The sequence below is a fragment of the Carassius carassius genome, chromosome 48 (assembly GCF_963082965.1).
Source record: "Carassius carassius chromosome 48, fCarCar2.1, whole genome shotgun sequence".
Classification (NCBI taxonomy): domain Eukaryota; kingdom Metazoa; phylum Chordata; class Actinopteri; order Cypriniformes; family Cyprinidae; genus Carassius; species Carassius carassius.
Window position 1 is genome coordinate 15,306,059 of NC_081802.1, and position 18,988 is coordinate 15,325,046.

At 37.6% G+C, this 18,988-nt stretch overlaps 1 protein-coding gene across 3 annotated transcripts in view; it reads right to left on the reverse strand.

Annotated features, from left to right (window-relative positions):
- Positions 1 to 354: 354 nt before the first annotated feature.
- The window catches only part of LOC132131393 (parvalbumin-7), a 37,545-nt gene continuing 18,911 nt past the window's right edge, over positions 355 to 18,988 (reverse strand). The window contains exons 1-5 of one of the 3 annotated variants that reach the window (XM_059543407.1): positions 11,472 to 11,563; positions 3,607 to 3,675; positions 2,814 to 2,946; positions 977 to 1,073; positions 355 to 823 (exon numbers count right to left, since the gene is read on the reverse strand). In XM_059543407.1, coding sequence (XP_059399390.1) covers positions 980 to 1,073; positions 2,814 to 2,946; positions 3,607 to 3,667 — 288 coding nt within the window. In that variant the 5' untranslated portion in view covers positions 3,668 to 3,675; positions 11,472 to 11,563 and the 3' untranslated portion in view covers positions 355 to 823; positions 977 to 979. Of the gene's footprint in view, positions 824 to 976; positions 1,087 to 2,813; positions 2,947 to 3,606; positions 3,676 to 11,471; positions 11,564 to 18,988 lie in introns of those variants that run through there. The other 2 variants (XM_059543405.1, XM_059543406.1) reach the window with 2 other exon arrangements.

The following is an 18,988-nucleotide window of genomic DNA, read 5'->3' on the forward strand; positions in this document are numbered from 1 at the left end:
CTAGTTGAGTGTTATTATTTACAGATTTTTTTTAGGGCTGTCAGTTCAATGAATTAATTTACTGGGACCTATTGAAAAGAAAAATATGCACAAAAACACAATTAAGCATGACGTTTCATTTGTGCATACATTTCCTAATGCATTGGTGCACTCATTTATGGTCTATTTTATTAATAATTTGTCATGTCATGTAATTAATTTAACTGACAGCCCAAGCTGGAAAAGTAAACCCCAATTTTAGTAAATAAAAGTTCTTTAATTATTCTTCACATTTTTTAATACTAAATATATATATAAATATATTATATTAACACTGCACTAGATGAGTCAATGAAATAAATAAAAAACACACTATTTTTTCTCAACGCATGGCTTTATTTGATCTTTCTTAAATATTTTTTCTCTCATTTCGTCTCATCCATCTCCTCATGTATTCATCGTGTTCAGTGGCTCTATCACAAGAGAGAAGCAAAAAAGGGAAAGGATGACAGATGGAGTGAGATAAGAAGAAGAAAAGAGCATTTTGAGGCATAAACAGAGAAATGTGCCAAAATAAACAAAAAAGAAGAGATGGGAGGTCAAAGCAGTACAGGAATCTCTAGGTTCTTATGAGAGACATGGTTAGCTAACTAAAATATACAGAGTATGTAAAAAAGAAAAGTTAAATAAATAAACAGGGTTAAAGGAGGCGCTTCTGCTCCTGGCTCATGGCAGGATGTGTAGAGACGTACACTATGATTGGCTGTAGGTATTCACAGGAGAGTAGTGGTGTAAAAGGGTTGCCAAATATTGACGATTTACTCGTGCACCAAAGCTTCAAATTCTGAAAAGAAAATTGCAGGTAATTGTGGATTTGATTATATTTTTTGTAATTCTAGGCAATTTCTTATCTTAAAAATAAATAAATAAAAACATGAGGCACAGTGTTCTATCATTTTTAGGGGTACTGCTCCTTTAAGAGCGCTAGTTTTCTCACCATCTATGCCAATTTTTCCATCTCCATCCTTGTCGGCAGCAGTGAGGAATGCTTTGGTCTCCTTATCAGTGAGATCTCTGCCATCTGCAGAAAAGCCCTTCAGCACAAACCTGTCCAAGAAAAGGGATAAAGCACAATCTGGCAACCCAGGTCACAGCTTCGGCATAACAGTTAAAGGGATATTGTTATAGTGATAATGAAATTTACCCCATGATTTACTCAACCTTAAGCCATCCATGAAGTCCAAAAAATTGCACCCATCCACTATAAAAGAAGTCCACTCGGCTCCGGGGGATAATAAAGGCCTTCTGAAATGAAGTGATGCATTCGCGGTGCAAAAAAAAAAAAATTGCCATATTCACAACTTTTGAAACATTTATCTCTAGCTTTCACTAACTGTCGTACGCTCGTTCACGAGACAGTGCCATCCATCGGAAGACATAAAACGTAGGCAAAAAGTGACGATCGCGGAAGAAGAGGAGAGAGTTAAAACACCGGTCACAAATTAGTAGCACAAAATGTCAGAGGATTTCCATATGAGCCAAGAAGACACTGGTTTTCCTTTGCTGTAAACAAAACTTTTTTCTCGCAAGACTGTAGCATATTCTCTCCAGAGCTTATGCTACGCCTACATCGTCCACTGGATCACCACTCTCTCGTGAACGAGCATACCAAAGTTAGATAAAGGTTTATGAAGTTGTATATATATGGATATTTTTCTTTCATAAATGTATAGTGTTGGTTCAGAATGACTTTTATTAACCCCCCGGAGCCGTGTGGACTTCTTTTATGATGGATTGGTGAAATTTTTTGGACTTGAAATTTTGGGCCACCATCCACCCCCATTATAAAGCATGGATTAGCCTGGACATTATTTAATATAACTCGGATTGAATTTGTCTCAAAGAAGAATGTCTTCTACACCTGGGTTGGCTATAGGGTGAGTGAACCATGGGTTAATTTGTGAGTGTCTAAGTATGATAATATAATTCGAATACTCTTGAAAACTGTTCTCATGTGCGGGTTAAACATTGATCCCCGCAAAATAAATAAACAAATTGTTTTGACTTTGAGGGAGTTTACGATGATATTTCACATAAAAACTAAAATTCTGTAATCATTTGCACACCTACGAGTTGTTTCAAACCTGTGTGAGTTTGTTTCTTCTGTTGCACACACACACAAACACACACAAATTTTGAAGTATGTTTGTAACCAAATAGTTGCCTGTAGTCACTGACTCCCATAGTATGGAAAATACTATGAAAGTCAAAGGCTACCATCGACTGTTTGGCAACATTCTTAAAAATATCATACAGGTTTGGAACAACATGAGGGTCAGTAAATGATTACAGAATCATTGGTGAACTATCCCTTTAAGTTTAAATTAAATGTTAAGACCACCCAAACTGTCCTAATTTATACCTTGGATTGTTCAGTGTCTTAACTAATTTACTTAATTAGATATCAATTACCACTGAAATAGCAATCGGTCTTCCCTGATGAGTCTGCAGAATTCTTGCCTAATTCTCAATCTGGCAACCCAGCACTTCCCTGCTGTTGGCCAATGAAGGACAGTCATGTACTGATAATGAATAATAGGGAGCAAAGATGCTGCCAGAAGAGATATAAAGAGTCAATCAATGCAAAAGCGGGATCGCTCTCGGCCCCTCTCCGTCCTTGAGGCCAACAGGAGAGAGCAATAAAGGCAGAATGAGACACCAGCTCTGAAGACGGGCAAAACGACATGCGAATAAAACAAATTTATGGCTCTTGCGCAAAGGATTTAATTCGCAGGGAGATGCCACGAATATAAAACCATGAAGCCGCTTCTCACTTTAGCTCCTCCTCCTCGATGAAGCCACTGGCGTCCACGTCCAGAGCTTTGAAGACCAACTTCACGTTATCAGCAGACAGAGCCTTCAGTCCCACCACGTCAAAGAACTTCTTGTGGTCGAAGCTGTCCACAGCTGTTTAAAAGAAGTACACTTAAGCTGATGACATTGCGCCGACCGCAGAAAACAAGTTAGTAAAAATGAACAAAAAAAGACATGTACAGTATGGCATGTGACTGACTGTAAGGCAAAAACATTACGCAGAACATGTTTAAATACACTGAATCGAAAGAAGGCAAATTACATCATATGAGGCTAATTATACCCAATATTGACTATAAACACAACATAGCATAGCATGATACCAGAAAGAGAACAGTAACATATTTTAACTGTTACTTAAGTAAACTGAACCCACAAGAATCATACATTGCATAACCAGATTCATCCGCCAAAATAAATAGTCCCACTAATAAAATTAAAAAAATTGACTTTATAAAAGCTCAAATAAAAAACGTTTATTTTTTTGTGGAAGAATTAATGTAAGTGTTTTAACGAAAATATAAGCTTCACATGTCTATTTGTTTAATTGTTGTTTTTAAAATAGACTGATCTGGTAATCGACAAAAAACGGTAATTACAAAAAAAAAAAAAAAAAACTTGTTCAAGTTTGTAACAACATGAGGGTGATTCAATTTTGGGTGAACTATACCTTTAACTAATGTAATTAACTAATATTAAGAAACGGAACATTATTGTGAAGTGATGCCAATTATTATTTACTGCTGAACCCACCTTTGAATTGATTAAGGGCTTTCTTGATATCATCTTCTTTCAAAAGGTTTTTCATGGCCATCTTGACAACTAAAAGATCCAGAGAAAGAGAGAGAGACAAAGAGAGAGAGAGAGGAATATTAAGTGCTACATTCTTAAGAAAAATGGTTCTAAACAGTACCAGAAAAGGGTTCTTCGGCTTGTAACAATAGCAGAACCCTTTTTTAGTGCTAAATGGAACCCTTTTATAAGGTTTCATAAAAACCATGCATTGAAAATGCTATATAGAACCTCAATGGTGTTATAAATAAATTTTTTATTGATATCTTATTTTCATTCATATTAGTATTTTTACATATTAATATCATTATTATTAATACTATTTGTATACATTATTTATTGGTATTACAATATCCTACAGTGTCTGTTAGGGTTTAAAAAAAAATTTAATGACGTGTATTTGTACCAAAAATGACAGTGCTCTAAGAACAGTTATTAACAGAGTACATTAATAAATGACAATTGACATTGAACATAAATAAATACTTAAAGAAGTCAAACAAAATAGAAACAAGAAATAGTGAAATGAAGACCAAAGTTCCAGTGAAATTCTGTATTTTCATATTCCTCTATGATGCCTGTAAGTTCGTCATTATGTGTATTTTGGTGTGATTGAGTGGCCGTTTCTTTCTGGTTGTAGGATGTGACAGCATCTGAAATACATAATTGATTTCAGAGTTACAATGTGTCTCCCTCCATTTGTTTTTGTAAAAACAAAACAAAAAAAAGGACCATAAATTAAATATGTTTGTTACTTATTGGTGAAGAGGAGAGAAGTATCCTTAACTTAACAAGGGCTGGTCACACTTACATGTTCTCTTAAACTGAAAAGAACCCATTTACAATTAGTTGTCAAAACAAGTTCAAAGTTATAGACTTTTTTTTTTTATATATATATATATATACATTATATTTATTGTATCATTTTCAGATTTTCAAACAAATAGACAGTACAACCACAGGACAGAACCAAACACAACTACACAAAAAAAAAAAAAAAAAACCTCCTTCAGTTAGATTCAAGTTTGCAGATAACCACATTACCAGGCACAGGCAAGGAAGGTCAGAACAGATTTTTGGCTAGTGTGACATTATAGCCCAGGTGAGATTGTACAACTGAACCACAAGAGATATACATAGGTATCTTAACATTGAAGACAGAAGTCAACGGAAATGACAATAAAATTCTAATAAAAAAATAAATGAATAGAAATACATTTTAAATAGCCTCATCATTATTGATTTTTAACAAGTGGTTGAAAAGAGGCCTCCAGGAGGCTTCAAATTTATCTAAATTTCCAGAAATACTATATCTCAGTGTTTCCACATGCAGAGTGGAGGAAAGTTCTAACAACCAGATCTTGAATAGTGGCTTCGAATTTTTCTTCCACATGCAGAGTATAGATTTTTTGGCAATCATCAAACCATACTGAATAGGCAATCGGGTGGCATTATTAAGGCGCCGCAAGGAGGCCGACCAGCCAAGAACGGCAGTCGCAGGATCTAAGGGAAGCTCACAGGTATAAGCTTCAGAAAGAAACTGAAAAACTTCTGACCAGAATTCACCCAGTTTTGGGCATGCCCAGAAAAGATGACCAAGAGAGCCCTCCCCAGATTCACATTTGTTGCAGAGAGGGGAGATAGTAGGATAGAAAGAATTAAGTTTAACCCTTGAGTAATGTAATCTGTGTAACACCTTATACTGAATAAGTTGGTGCCTGGCATTAATAGAACAGTTGAGTGAATGTGGCAAAATTATTGTCAATATATAAATCTCTCAAGGTAAGGATTCCTTTTCTTGCCCAACCTGAGAACACTGGGTCTAATAGTGAAGGTTTAAAGGCATGGTTACGACAGACAGGAGCAAGAAAAGAGGTATTTGGCAATTTAAATGCTTTACTAATCTGAAGCCATATCCTAAGAGAGTTATTAATCATAAAATGGGATCCTACTGCAGCTTTAAAAGACGCTGGGTTAGCAAAAAGTAATGAGGAGAGTGACGAATTTGAGGCTCCATGCTCAATCATAAGCCATGAAGGGATGTCAAATGAGGGACTGTCGGGGCGCGGGTCCTGCCAATAAGTTAAGGCTCTACAATTAGCAGCCCAGTAGTAATGTTGAAAATTTGGCAAACCCAACCCCCCTAGCGACCTAGGCTTACACACATGTAATTTAGATATTCTATGTGCTTTGAAGCCCCAGACAAAAGGCAACACAATAGAATCTAAGGTTTTGAAGAACTTTTTGGGTAAATAAATCGGCAAATTCTGGAAAAGATACAAGAATCTGGGTAACGTCACCAACTTAATAGCATTCACACGCCCCATCATTGATAGTGGTAAGGTCCTCCAGCATTTTATATTGTCCTTTAGGTTTTCAAGCATTGTTAAATAATTAAGCTTATATATATCCTTAGGGTTTCTAGGTATATTAACTCCGAGATATTTCAAACTGTTTATGGCTATTTTAAAAGGTAGACTACGCATAAAAATTGGACCGATGTTGTTAGTCACAGCCAAGAATTCACTTTTTTGCCAATTCACTGAGTAACCGGAGAGTTTACCAAATGTTTCCAACAGATTTAATAAGGGTGGAATAGACTGTTCAGGATTGCTTAGATACAGAATAATGTCATCTGCGTAAAGGGAAATATGATGGCTGATTTGGCCTAAATTCAAGGGCGAAATTAAAGGGTTATTTTTAATTGCAAGGGCGAGAGGTTCGATTGCAATTGCAAAAAGCAAAGGCGAGAGAGGACAGCCCTGTCGAGTGCCTCTGTGCAATTGGAATTGTGATGACTTGTTAAAATTGGTGAGAACTGAAGCCGAAGGATGGAGGTATAACAACTTCACCCAGGAGGCAAAAGCATCACCCATATCAAATTCTCTAATCACAGCTAAAATATAATCCCACTCAATTTGGTCAAACGCCTTTTCTGCATCCAAGGCAAGAATTGCAACACTAGCCTTAGATTCAAATCTAGTGTATAATATATTCATTAAACGCCTGACATTAAAAAAAGAAAAACGGCCAGGAATAAAACCAGTTTGGTTGGGGTGGATAATTTTCCCAATGCAGTTATTTAATCTATTAGCCAGAATTTTAGTAAAAATTTTAAGGTCAGAGTTCAAAAGAGATATGGGTCGATAAGACGATGGGTCAGTTTCTTCTTTGTTTTTTTTAAGAATCAGTGAAATATTTGCGTCATACAAGGACTGGGGAAGTTTATGTCTGTCAAAAGAATGCTTAAACATCCTCAACAGCAAAGGAGAGAGCACCTGTGCAAATCTTTTGTAGAATTCAATCCCGAAACCATCTGGGCCAGGCGCCTTGTAAAGTTATAGACATTTTAAGAAAGAAATCATTTACCTGCTGTGAGTGTGTTGACAGTCTGTGTAGTTGGATAACTGAACTCCAGAAAATCAGATGGCCAAATGAGACATCTTTTTTGGAGTGTAGCCTCTTTTAGTGATAAATAAGTAATTATCAAAAAAAAAAAAAAATTCTAAAAATATCGATTAGGATTTAAATGTCTCTGTTACTTTTGTGGAGAAGAGGAGTATCCTGAGCCAGAGCTGCTCACACTTACATCTGATAAAAAAAGAGGAGAAAAGAACATGTTTGTTTGAAAACCAGATACAATTTTAAAGTAAAATTTGTATTTTAATTTAAGAATGAAATAACTTACCTGTTGAGAGTGTGTTGACAGTTTGTAGTTGGATCACTGAACTCCGGAAACTCATTAATGAAGTGCTTTGACAGTTACAAATTTGAAAAACAAAAAGGCGGGAAAAAAAGAACCCTAAACTCTGACACAAAGAACCATTTCAGCATTAAAAGAAGTTCTTCAGGATGCTATGGTTCTAAATAGAACTGGTTCTATATATAAAGAACCTTAAAAGAACCATCTTTTTTAGAATGTAATAACTGATATAAACAAAGTGTGTGTGTGTGTGTTTGTGTGTGTGTGTGTGTGTGTGTGTGTGTGTGTGTGTACATAAGCATATTTTGGGGACAAATTTGTACCCAAAAGTGAGCTAAACCTCACAAAATCTCCAAAAACCTCCATTTGGGTATGTCCTCATTGGTAAAACTGGTATAAAAATAAATTGAACAATTATTTATTATATTATTATATTATATTAACATATTATTATGTTTATTTTTAATTGTAAAAATGCAGAATGTTTCCTGAAGGGGTAGGATTAGGGTTTGTGTAGGGCGATAGAATATACAGTTTGTTCAGTATAAAAACCATTACGCCTACAGAATGTCCCCATTTAGATAGCTAAGTAAACGTGTGTGTGTGTGTGTGTGTGTGTGTGTCAATCAACACTACAGGATTTCCCAGCAGGCTTTGAGCAGCACAGCAGGACACAGATATTTCAGTCATTTAGTCTTTTTTTCCCATTTGCCAGGAAAACTATTATCTAATTCATTACATTCTGTTTTGCAATTTAAGCATGTGACATTCATAACACAATACACTTATGCAATAGTAGACTTATGAAATGGAAGTGGGTTGAGTTTATTTTTATTACCTGGGCATTTACAGTCATGTCTCTAATCCAGTGCTAATTTTGTTGTGTTGTCTTGTTTATCTGTTTATATTAGTCATGCCTTTCACCTCTGAGATGGCTAGCTATTAATTTAACTAAAAGTTTTACGACTACATGAAGGTTTTTTATTTCTTATTTAACCTCATCTGTACAGCTAATGTTTGCCATTCTCTAAATCCTGAATCATACTTTTAATAAAGTACACAAACACAAACCCTTGGTTTCATGTGTTGATGCATTATGATGCACCAAAACTCAATTTCTAATGCCACACAGGTGCATGCTGAAATTGCCACTAGTATACACAAGGGGCGCTATAGTATAATTAGCATAAACTTTTTTCTTCTTTGGTGTTCATGCATTTCATAGAATGAATTTGTGTTCTTGCTATTACAAAAACTGTTTGATGAGTTCAACTTGTTGATAAATTTAAATTGAAAAATTAAAGAAACTAGTTGTTAGGTTTTTTTTTTTTTTAAATTTAAGTACTGATACCACAAATGTTACAGACCAAATTTGATTCTCAAGTTAAAGGGTTAGTTCACCCAAAAACGAAAATTAGGCTGCATTTCACTCACCCCGTATATGACTTTCTTCTTTCAGATGAATCCAGTCGGATTTATATTAAAAATGGTCTTTGATCTTTCATGCTCTATCATTGCAGTCAGCGGGTGTTGCATTCATCAGTCCAAAAGAAGTGAAATAAAAAGTGCTCTTTCATAAAAAAAAAAAAAAAAAAAAAGTGTCTCACACAGTTCTGGGGGGTGACAAAGGCCTCCTGTATCGAATCGATGCGTTTTTGTAAAAAAAAAAAAATATCCATGTTCAAAACATAAGAATCACTTTAATCTAGCTTGCGCTCACTGTTGTAAAAATGTTAGCAGCGGATGACGTATGAGGTCAGTGTTGCGCATGCGCTGGTGAGTCTCGTGAAAACCAACGTTTGTTTACAGAATCAAAAGAAGCAAAGTTTCTTTACTTTAGCAAAGGAAAACCACTCTCCTTTTGGCTTATATCGAAATCCTCTGACATTCTTCTTTACAATTCCTCGTTTTCTACTTCTAATTAGTAATCGTTGTTCTGTTTAAATCTCTCTGCTGTGTTTCCTCATGTGTCACTTCTAAGTGGTGCATGTGCAAACAACAGTTACAACAATACAGAGAACATGCTAGATTAAAGTGATTATTACATTTGGAATATGGATTTTTTTTTTACAAAAACACATCAGTTCACTTCAAGTGGCCTTTGTTCACCCCCTGGAGCCGTGTGAAACACATTTTTTTTTAAATGGAAGGGCACTTTTTATTTCACGTCTTTTGGACTGAAGCAATGCAACCCACTGACTGCAATGATAGAGCTTGAACGATCAAAGACGATTTTTAATATAACTCTGACTGGATTAGTCTCAAAGATGCCTCGGGGGTAAGTAAAACAGCCTAATTTTCATTTTTTTGGGTGAACTAACCCTTTAATTTGATTCTCCTGTCAATATCCAAATGGCAAATGGCAGTTACTATTCCAAAGGTACTGATGTTAAACCAAATCCTCCAGCTGTATCAGCTTACTATTAGATCCATTAGTGTTCAAGCTCAGGCAACTGCTGTAATGAACACTAACCAACAATGAGCTCTGCTGCCAAGAGAATGGATTTGATTGCTCTCATCTCAGCCTCTCATGATTGCAAGAGTTCCTGTCAGCCGTAAATAACTTTACAGCATTCATACTTTGCAAAGGTGGCATGCGTACGGCATGACAGCTGTGTATGTGTTTGTATGTTTGTCTATTTAAGTTAAGGTATGTTTCATCCAAGTGTGTTGGGTTGGGCATAAAGGCCTTCGGAGAAGAATTTGTTTGCCCTCTTGAGAAACTCTATCCTTCTGTAGTTTAGACTATATATGTGTGTGTTTTTGGGGGGAGTGAGATCACAGATTATAAAGTGACATTTGAGGTGTCTTCGGTATGATGCTATGAGAGATCTGACTGCTTAACCTCATCTAATACGTCACAACTGCAACAGCCAACAGCGGCATTTAAAACCAGATGTTGCATGTACAAAAGTGTACATTTGACATTTTCCAAGTCAATTACAAAAAACGTATCCTAAAATTGTCATGCTGAGACCACAAGAGATAACCGAATACTAAAATAAACCATTAGCTTGCTAATTCTAGGGCAACAAACGATGATAATTCAAATGTGAAAATATATGGCATGACAGATGAGATGGTGTTTTCTCAACAATTCTTCCTTGAACACTAGACATTTACGAGCTCTAAGCAAAGTATATATGCAGCTGCCACATTTTGCCAGTTTTTCAAAGTTTGCCAATGAAAACTACAAATAGATATAAATCACACAGAAAGTTCTAATGCACAATGACTGTCAAAATGTTGTTTGACTATTTGGATTTCAGACTTTCTGACAAACAGAAAACTCACAAGCTCAGTTTACAGTGTAAAAATAAATATAACCGTGGCACCATTTGGGGTCACACCAGTATAAACCTCTGGTGAATGTCAGTTCTTTGAGGAACCCTGCAAGAGTGGTTAATTTTATATATATATATATATATATATATATATATATATATATATATATATATATATACTGTATATAGTTATGGTCCTAAAAAACACCATTAGGATATTGGAGAAACCTTTAAAAGGTTCAGATCTGAGGAACCCCAAATAGTCTCTTAAGTATCTTTTGATTTTTACATTGGCTGCTCTTGCGCTATTTAAAGTAAAGATTCTTTATTGGCATCTATGGTTCCATGAAGAACTTTTAACATCCATGGAACCATTCCATTGCACCAAAGGTTCTTTATAGTGGAAAAAAGGTTCTTGTGGATTTTTTAAATGTTCTTTACACTAAGAAAATTGTTTTTTTTTCATCACAGTTTACTGAAAGGTTCTTTGGGGAAACAAAAATAGAACCACTTCAAAAAACACTTTTGGAGCCTTTATTTTAGTATGTGTGGTTAAACTGCAAACCAGGTTATGCAAACAACCCATTACAAAGAAGAAGAAAAAAATTCTTAAAACTTTAGGAAAAATCTCAAGTTCTCGAACATGCTTAGAAAATCCAAGATCTCAATATGAACTCAAACATATCTCATCAGATTCTTTAAAGACCAAATGATCCAAATTACGCTATCTCCATTATTATTTCATACCTCTTTACTCTCACTTTATGTAAACAGTTGTTTCATGTCCATTTTTTTAGGAAATTTTCAGAGGAAATAATATGCCTAAACTCTAACCTTACCTCCGTGAAGGGAAAGCTGGCAGGAAGAGAGACTTGGAGAGAGAGAGAGCCAGAGGTGAGAGATGGGGATCCACCAAGCGTCTTATATACTCTGGCTTACCCTATGTCTATTTCAGGATAGACTGGGTCATAATGCAACACGCAGGAAAATGAAGGATTGAGTTTGTGTGTGAGATCACTTTCTTGGTGGCACTAACGAATCAAATGCTACTATTAATAATCAGGTCCCATCTGACTACTTGTGTGCTCACAGTAAATCTCTGTCTTATACTCTGTCTTCAGCTTCTAAAGCTCCATTCCAAACCCTAGTGAACTGCCTTGCTGTATATTGCCTACATCCTGACTCAGATGGAAATAGGTGACTGATTTGAAAAGCTCCTCCTGGACAGAATCTTAGTACACCACAGGAGACGCGACTCACAATTGATTCAAATTAACTACCAGTTCAGTCCATTGTAGCTCAACAGAGACTGCTCACTTATTCAGTGACCTTGGTACTGAAGTGTTTTTCCCATTCATTTTCTTGATAGGCATGTAAAAAATGTTTGTCAAGACTTCTAAAATCTAGATGTTTAACAAAACCAACCAGCTCTGAAATGAAGTACAAAATTACATTAAAAATATATATTTACATTTTTTTTGAAAAAATACAAAAGTACATAAATGAACTACTTATACCACAAAGCATTGCATATGACAAAACCGAATTAAAAAAAAAATTATGGCACAATATATAGCTATAGACTTTATGTCATTGATCCTAAGTATAAAATACATTTTATGTAAAAAACAAGAAAAATTCGGTCCAGATTTTGCATGTGATTTGTCTGTTCAGACCAATAAAATAAAAAATGGAAGACAAACTGAAAGAAATTGTAATTTCATTATCTGACAGTAGGTGGAACTTATGGAAAATCAGAAATACCCCTGAACAAAAAGCTTCTATGCAAATTAATTTTTCTGACACCCGGAAAAGAAGTCAATATTCATGTTTTCATCAGCTGTTCTGATTTTTGTTGTAAATTTATGTAACAGTAGTGGCTTTGGGAATGTGTCTAAGAGCCTTTGCACACGGAGAAGCGTTTAGCTGTATATATACAAATTTTGTGTCATATCACCATTTTGTCGAGATGGATTTTTGGGAGACTGAATCCGGTATTTTTTTTAAACTGTGTCCCAGAGTGGATAAATCTGAAAATGACACTCTAGCATTTTCGTGTGTATAGCTAATCCATATATTTTGTGAAACGATGATGTCAGCACCCCACGTCTCGACCCAATTCAGACCCCACAATGTCACGTAACAGCAACAACAATGGCGTACTACATGCTTGTGTTCGTGCTGCAGAAGCTACTGAGCCTATTAGCTTTACTAAAGCAAAATAAAAATGACTAAAATTAAAATGTTTGTATACAGTACGCAAGGTTTATGCACATGCTCTAAGTCTTCTTCTGTGTTTTCAGTGTATCTCTGAGGCAGAATTACAGTGACACATACTGGTCTGTTTACATGTTTACTTAATTGTTTTGAGGGAGTTTCAGTGGTTTCGTGTGTGTGCAAATATTTCGATGACACTGTGTTTACAGAATTTTTTTTAGAGTTCATAATTCACAATTCTGACTTTTTCTTCTGAGAAAAAAGACAAATAAATTCGAACTTCTGAACTTTCTTCAGAATTCTGCAATGTTTCCAAATGTAAAACTCCACAACTACAGAGTGCTGTATTATTTTCCAAATTGTGACATCATACATGTTGGTGACATCAGAGTTCATATGTGAAATGAGGTAACATTCAATGGTCTTTTTCTCTCCCAAATAGTTGCAAGTTGAGACTTCCTGAGTGGAATGCAACATGCCATAAGTTCTATGTCTAAGCTTTTGTCATCACCCTGGTGTTGAAATATATTTGTCCAGGATTTACGGTGACTAAGCCACATGCCCTCACCGAAAAAGACCTGGGAAAGGTTTCACTCATACATAATGCATACTTAAAAACAGTTGACGAAAGACAGGGAGAACCTCCATACACATGTTTACACACAACACCAGTGCATGGTGGGTATACATAGCCCTGCGTGATCCCCTGTAATGTGACACTGTATTCATAATAACATCTATAGCAAACCAGCTGTGTCTCAGATGTCCCTTGTCCTATAAATTACTTTCTATAGCTGTGCTAGCATTCCTCAATCAGCTTATTTCCCTCTTCGCAGATAAATCACCCATTTCTACTCAAGGTTCTTTAGTACAGTATGTACTTGAGCTTTAACCAGTGATATGTCGCTTCTTTTCTATTTCTTGGTGAATAAAATTTATTGGTTCCCTTTCGAGGGAACTTCGAACTGCGTCCTCTAGGGGTTGCTATGGGGAACACCTCCTCGTGACCCATGTCTGAAGCATACATTGAAAAAATACCAATGAGTTGGCCGGCAACAGCCTCTGACGTCACTACCGTCACGACTATAAATAGGCACCTGGAGAACACATCATTATCTTCTTCGTCTTCATTGGCTGTTCTGTTTGAAGCGTGCATCTGAAAGAACTGGTAAGAGTGATCTTTGTATGTCTATCATGTGACTACTAGCAAGCGTTAAGACAATGTGTGCATCCGTGTCGCCGTTATTTGACACCCGATGACACACACAATCTTTGCATTATTTCTTTGGGTGAAGAGCAGGCACGCAATGTCTTTGAGGAGTCAATCTGCTTGCATTGTGAGCGTTGTTTCAATGAAAAAAGCTCCACACTCATTCATCTCTCTTTCTGAGGAAAAAAGAAAAAAAGGCAGCCATTTGCTTCCTGCGGATCAGGACCCACCGCTGCTGAAGCATGGAGGAGAATGAGCTTGTGAAAATTACAGGTGGATCTGTCTGAGTGGTATAGAGAGGGACTTTCCCTTTAGTGCTCGTTGGCGGTAAAGATGATGTTATATAGAGGTTAGTGCTCTGCTGGGTTTTTACCCAGGAAGAGCAGGAGATATTAGATGATGTGAAGAAGCGGAAGCTGAGCCTTCTCAATCCTCCTGCCCTGCGTATGTAGAGCTGTTGGAGGTTATGGATCGAGCCACGGCAAAGTTGGACTTGCCATGGAAGCACGCTAACAAGGTGATGCCGTGAGGCCGCCTCGATGAGCGTTATCTTTCTGACCATAGCCCTCCTTCCATTTCTGCCTGATCTCCATACAGAAATCAAAAAGAAATGGAAGAGGCCATTTCTTCTCTCATCCATCGGTTTCAGCATAAGAGTTGTGCCGACATCGAGGCGATGCGCGAAGGCGGCTATGAGAGGATGCCCCCTGTAGAAAGAGCTTTCTTTCTGCTGGGAAGACATCCTCTCTTAATGTCCATCCTTACCATCTAACCCCTTCAAGAAATACATCTCGCTTAAATGGCAAGGCATACGTGGCAGCAGGTCAGGCTGTGGCTTCATTACACACGATGGTGGTGCTTCAAGCTTATCGGACTGATCTGCTAAGAGACCTGGATAGAGGCAAGAGCCTTTCTCCTGGATCAGGTAGCCGAGCTGCTCCGCACCACAGATCTCTCTCCATGCTTCCAAGCAGGCCACCTCCACCATGGGCAGGACTATGACGGCCATGGTGGTAGCGGAGAGACATCTGTGGATGAACCTGGCAGACATCGGGGAGAAAGAAAAGGCTTTCTTCTCAATGCTCAGGGTTCGCCTTCTGAACTTTTAGGTATTTCCATTGAGATGGTGATCGAGAAGTTCAGGGAGATGAAGGCATGCTCTGCTGCTTTCAGATGCTTCGTTCCACGAAGGTCCAGGTCTGAGCCCGAACAACACAGGGGTCCTGGCCTGTCTCGATCTGAGGATCAAAGACGGGCACAGAAGGCTAAGTTTTGAGATGCATCATCTATGAGCTGCTCTAACAGAGTGCCACGAGAACCCCTCCTTAGAACAGTATTTTGAAAATCCATGCTATGGTAAGTGTGCACGTGAAGTCTTTGCACACTTTCTGAAATTCACACTGTGGTAAGTTTGCACACTAGTATTCTATGTTCTTTCTAAAATCCTATATGGTGAGGGCTTCGCATGGTTGCTTCGTGCCCTTTCTTGAGTTGGTAAAAGCCCCGTTCATCTTGGGCACCACTCCACCTATGTATCCTCGGATACCTATCTAAACAGGGTGTTGCTCCTAGAGATCTGTTAAGACAGCTCCTTCAGCAAGCGTATGCAAAAGCAAGCGGTAGCCCCTGTGTGACAGGCAAGACTTGGTATAAAATGCTAGGTTCTTAACCGTATCACTTTAAAGGAATCTTTCTTGATTCCATGGCTTCAATTCTACCCAAGGCCGAGGCCCCAACAATTAAGTTGGGTATGTAGCTTAGGCCTTTGGCCGTAAGGGGTACTGCCATAGACAGCCGTCTAAACATCCAAGGGGCAACTCCCATGGAAATGGTAGAGTTGGAACTTAGTGTTCGCCATGATTCTGGCCTGCACTCCCCTCAGCATGGCAGCATGGGTAAACTGTTCCCCATAGTGACACCTAGAGGACGCAGTTCGAAGGTCCCTTGAAAGGGAACGTCTCAGGTTACGAATGTAACCATGGTTCCCTGAGTAGGGAACGAGACACTGCGTCCTCTAGCTCCCTGCCATGCTTCGGACGCAAGCTTCAGACAAAGAAGTGAATGACGTGTTCTCCCGGTGCCTGTTTATAGTCCCTCCGGTTGTGACGTCAGAGGCTGTCGCCAGCCAACTCGTTGGTGTTTTTTCAATGTATGCTTCAGACATGGGTCACAACAAGGTGTTCCCCATAGCGACCCCTAGAGGATGCAGTGTCTCGTTCCCTACTCAGAGAACCATGGTTACATTCGTAACCTGAGATGTTTCCTCATATTGGTGGCAGTTAAGGTGGGGGGCCACAACCATCTCCACACTCTGTGACAGTGTTGGGTCTGTGGATATATGCCATGATAATCGGAGGCCCTGTGTTGGTGTAATATGTATGAGCAGGTGTTCGTGAGTTTTGTTTTTTATTACATTATATATTTAATGTATCACGACTTTTACAGTGTTGGTCACAGTGCAGCCTGTCGTATCGAGATTAATGTGAATGACTGTGTGTGCTTGTCAACTCTCAGCAGTTTCTCTTTGGCACCTTGGAAAGTGGCACTCAATCCTGTCATCTCAACTGATGTGAAATATTTACAGCATAATCACACACACACAAACCCCACCAGACCCCCCAATATAGTAAAACTGCACATTTTAGAGTGGCCTATTATTGTGGCCAGCCTAAGGCACACCTGTACAATAATTATGCTGTCTAATCAGCATCTTGATATGCCACACCTTTGAGGTGGATGGATTAACTCAGCAAAGGAGAAATGCTCACTACCACAGATTTAAACAGATTTGTGATTAATATTTGAGAGAAATAAGCCTTTTGTGTACATAGAAAAGTCTTAGATCTTTCACTTCAGCTCATGAAAAATGGGAGCAAAATCAAAAGTGTTGCATTTATAATTTTGTTTAGTGTATATATTTTAATGTTTTTCATGGGTCAGAACAAGAAACGGAGCCCCGACAAGGCAAAAATCTTCATTTTAGGGATTCCCTTTTAACACAGCACTTCCCATCTTTTACATTTCGAAATATTGTTACTGTGGCTTGATCCTGCCTACATGACTAATTTAGTCTCTCTTTCTCTCTCTTTGTACTGTTTGACCCTCTGTTCTCTCACCATGCAAGAGTGTTTCACTATTTCTTCCAGCCCTATTACATTACCCTGCCTCAGCAATACTCACACACGGGGCTGGCTGTGGAAAGAAAAACGAAGACAGAAAGAAAGGCAGAGGGAGACAGAAATAGAAAGAAAACGGATCCACAAATGGACTGTCCTAATGCTAATAAATAAGAAGTGATGAGAGGACGGAGAAGGGGGATGAAAATGGTGGATTGGTCAAACGGAACATACAATTGTTCACAACAAAATGTGCTACTTTCCCATTGTTTTTCTATGTAAACGTGCTAGGATAAACAAACGTGTTTGACAGTTGCACACCCGCCTTGCTAAAAACATGGAGTTCAGGTTAAAATTTCAATTAATAACCTTGCTTTTAAATTGAGACACGACATGACAAAACAAAAAACGCTACATTATAATCAATATCAACAACTTCATTCATTATGACATTGATTATAAAGTGAATAGTTTTGGTCCTGTATCAGTCAATACAGCATTTCAGATGCACAATATCGGCACATACTGTGTATGCCGATACCAACATTAGTTGACATACACTCTCTTCTGAAACTCACATGTGAGATTTTTTCTCAGTTGAAACAACTGAGAAGCTGGAGACTAACAAGAAACAACTGATATATTGAAGCGATCTTATTTGAGATTGATGTGACTGACAGTTTTAAAGTCAACATTCAATTATTTTTGCAACACATTTCAATGACATAAATGCAAGGCAGGGTTGTAATAACAAAATATAACTTTTTTTTGACAGCCCTAATCAGTACACATCTTTACTTAATTACAGGTTATGCATACATAAAGCATAACTCTTTACAGGACTTACCTACCTACTAATACAAGCACATAACACTGTTTGGAAAACAATCTCCAGATTCAAAGAAGCCCTGTCAATCAAATCTTTACACTGTCCTACTCTCGTTTTGTGACAATATATGCGCGAGCAGTAAACATAGGCATGTGTGTAACCTGTAGGTTGAGTTTTCGACATGAGGCAGCGAATGGCCTTGAATTGAGATCATGACACAGTCGCTATTTCTTGCTGAAGTAGCAATGTGAAACCTCTCTCGCTCTCTCTCTCTCTCTCACACACACACACACACACACACACACATGATCCCTGGAGCTGAAAGCAAGAAAACAAACCAAACAAACAAACAAAAAAATCATCACAGCTACCATGACCTTGAACTTAATGTAGCATCTATCTGTATGCATATAATTGCAATGTTGTAAGGTTCACCCTCTTGGATTAAAACTGCTGTGACACTGTTGACATTCCCAGGCTGAAGGGTATGGAAGCATATGGGTAGCATTATTCAATTTGGAATGTAATATGCAAAATGACAATGCAATATGTAAAATGGAATTGCATTTCTGTATTTACATCAACATTTTCCAATACATTTGTGCAACGTATGGTGCAAAATGAAAATGAAAAATAAATTACATAATTTTTATTTGCCATTTCACACACTAGTTTTAATCTGTAAAATGAATACTAATTTTAACGCTTTATAAACTGCAAAATGAAAATGAAAATATATTACAGAAATGATTAGATATGTATAACATGTTCAAGCAAAAACTGTGGCAAAATTATCATTCAAATGCTATTTTTCTTAATTGCATTAACACTCACAGTAAAGACACTTACGATTGCATTTTCATTCAATGTCCCGCAATGAATGTAGCAAAATTCAATGTGCACATTTAAAATGCATTCCGAGCCGATCACATGTCTGCCCCCTCCCGCCATGTCAATCACTGTGTGAACAAGGCGGGGCTTGCA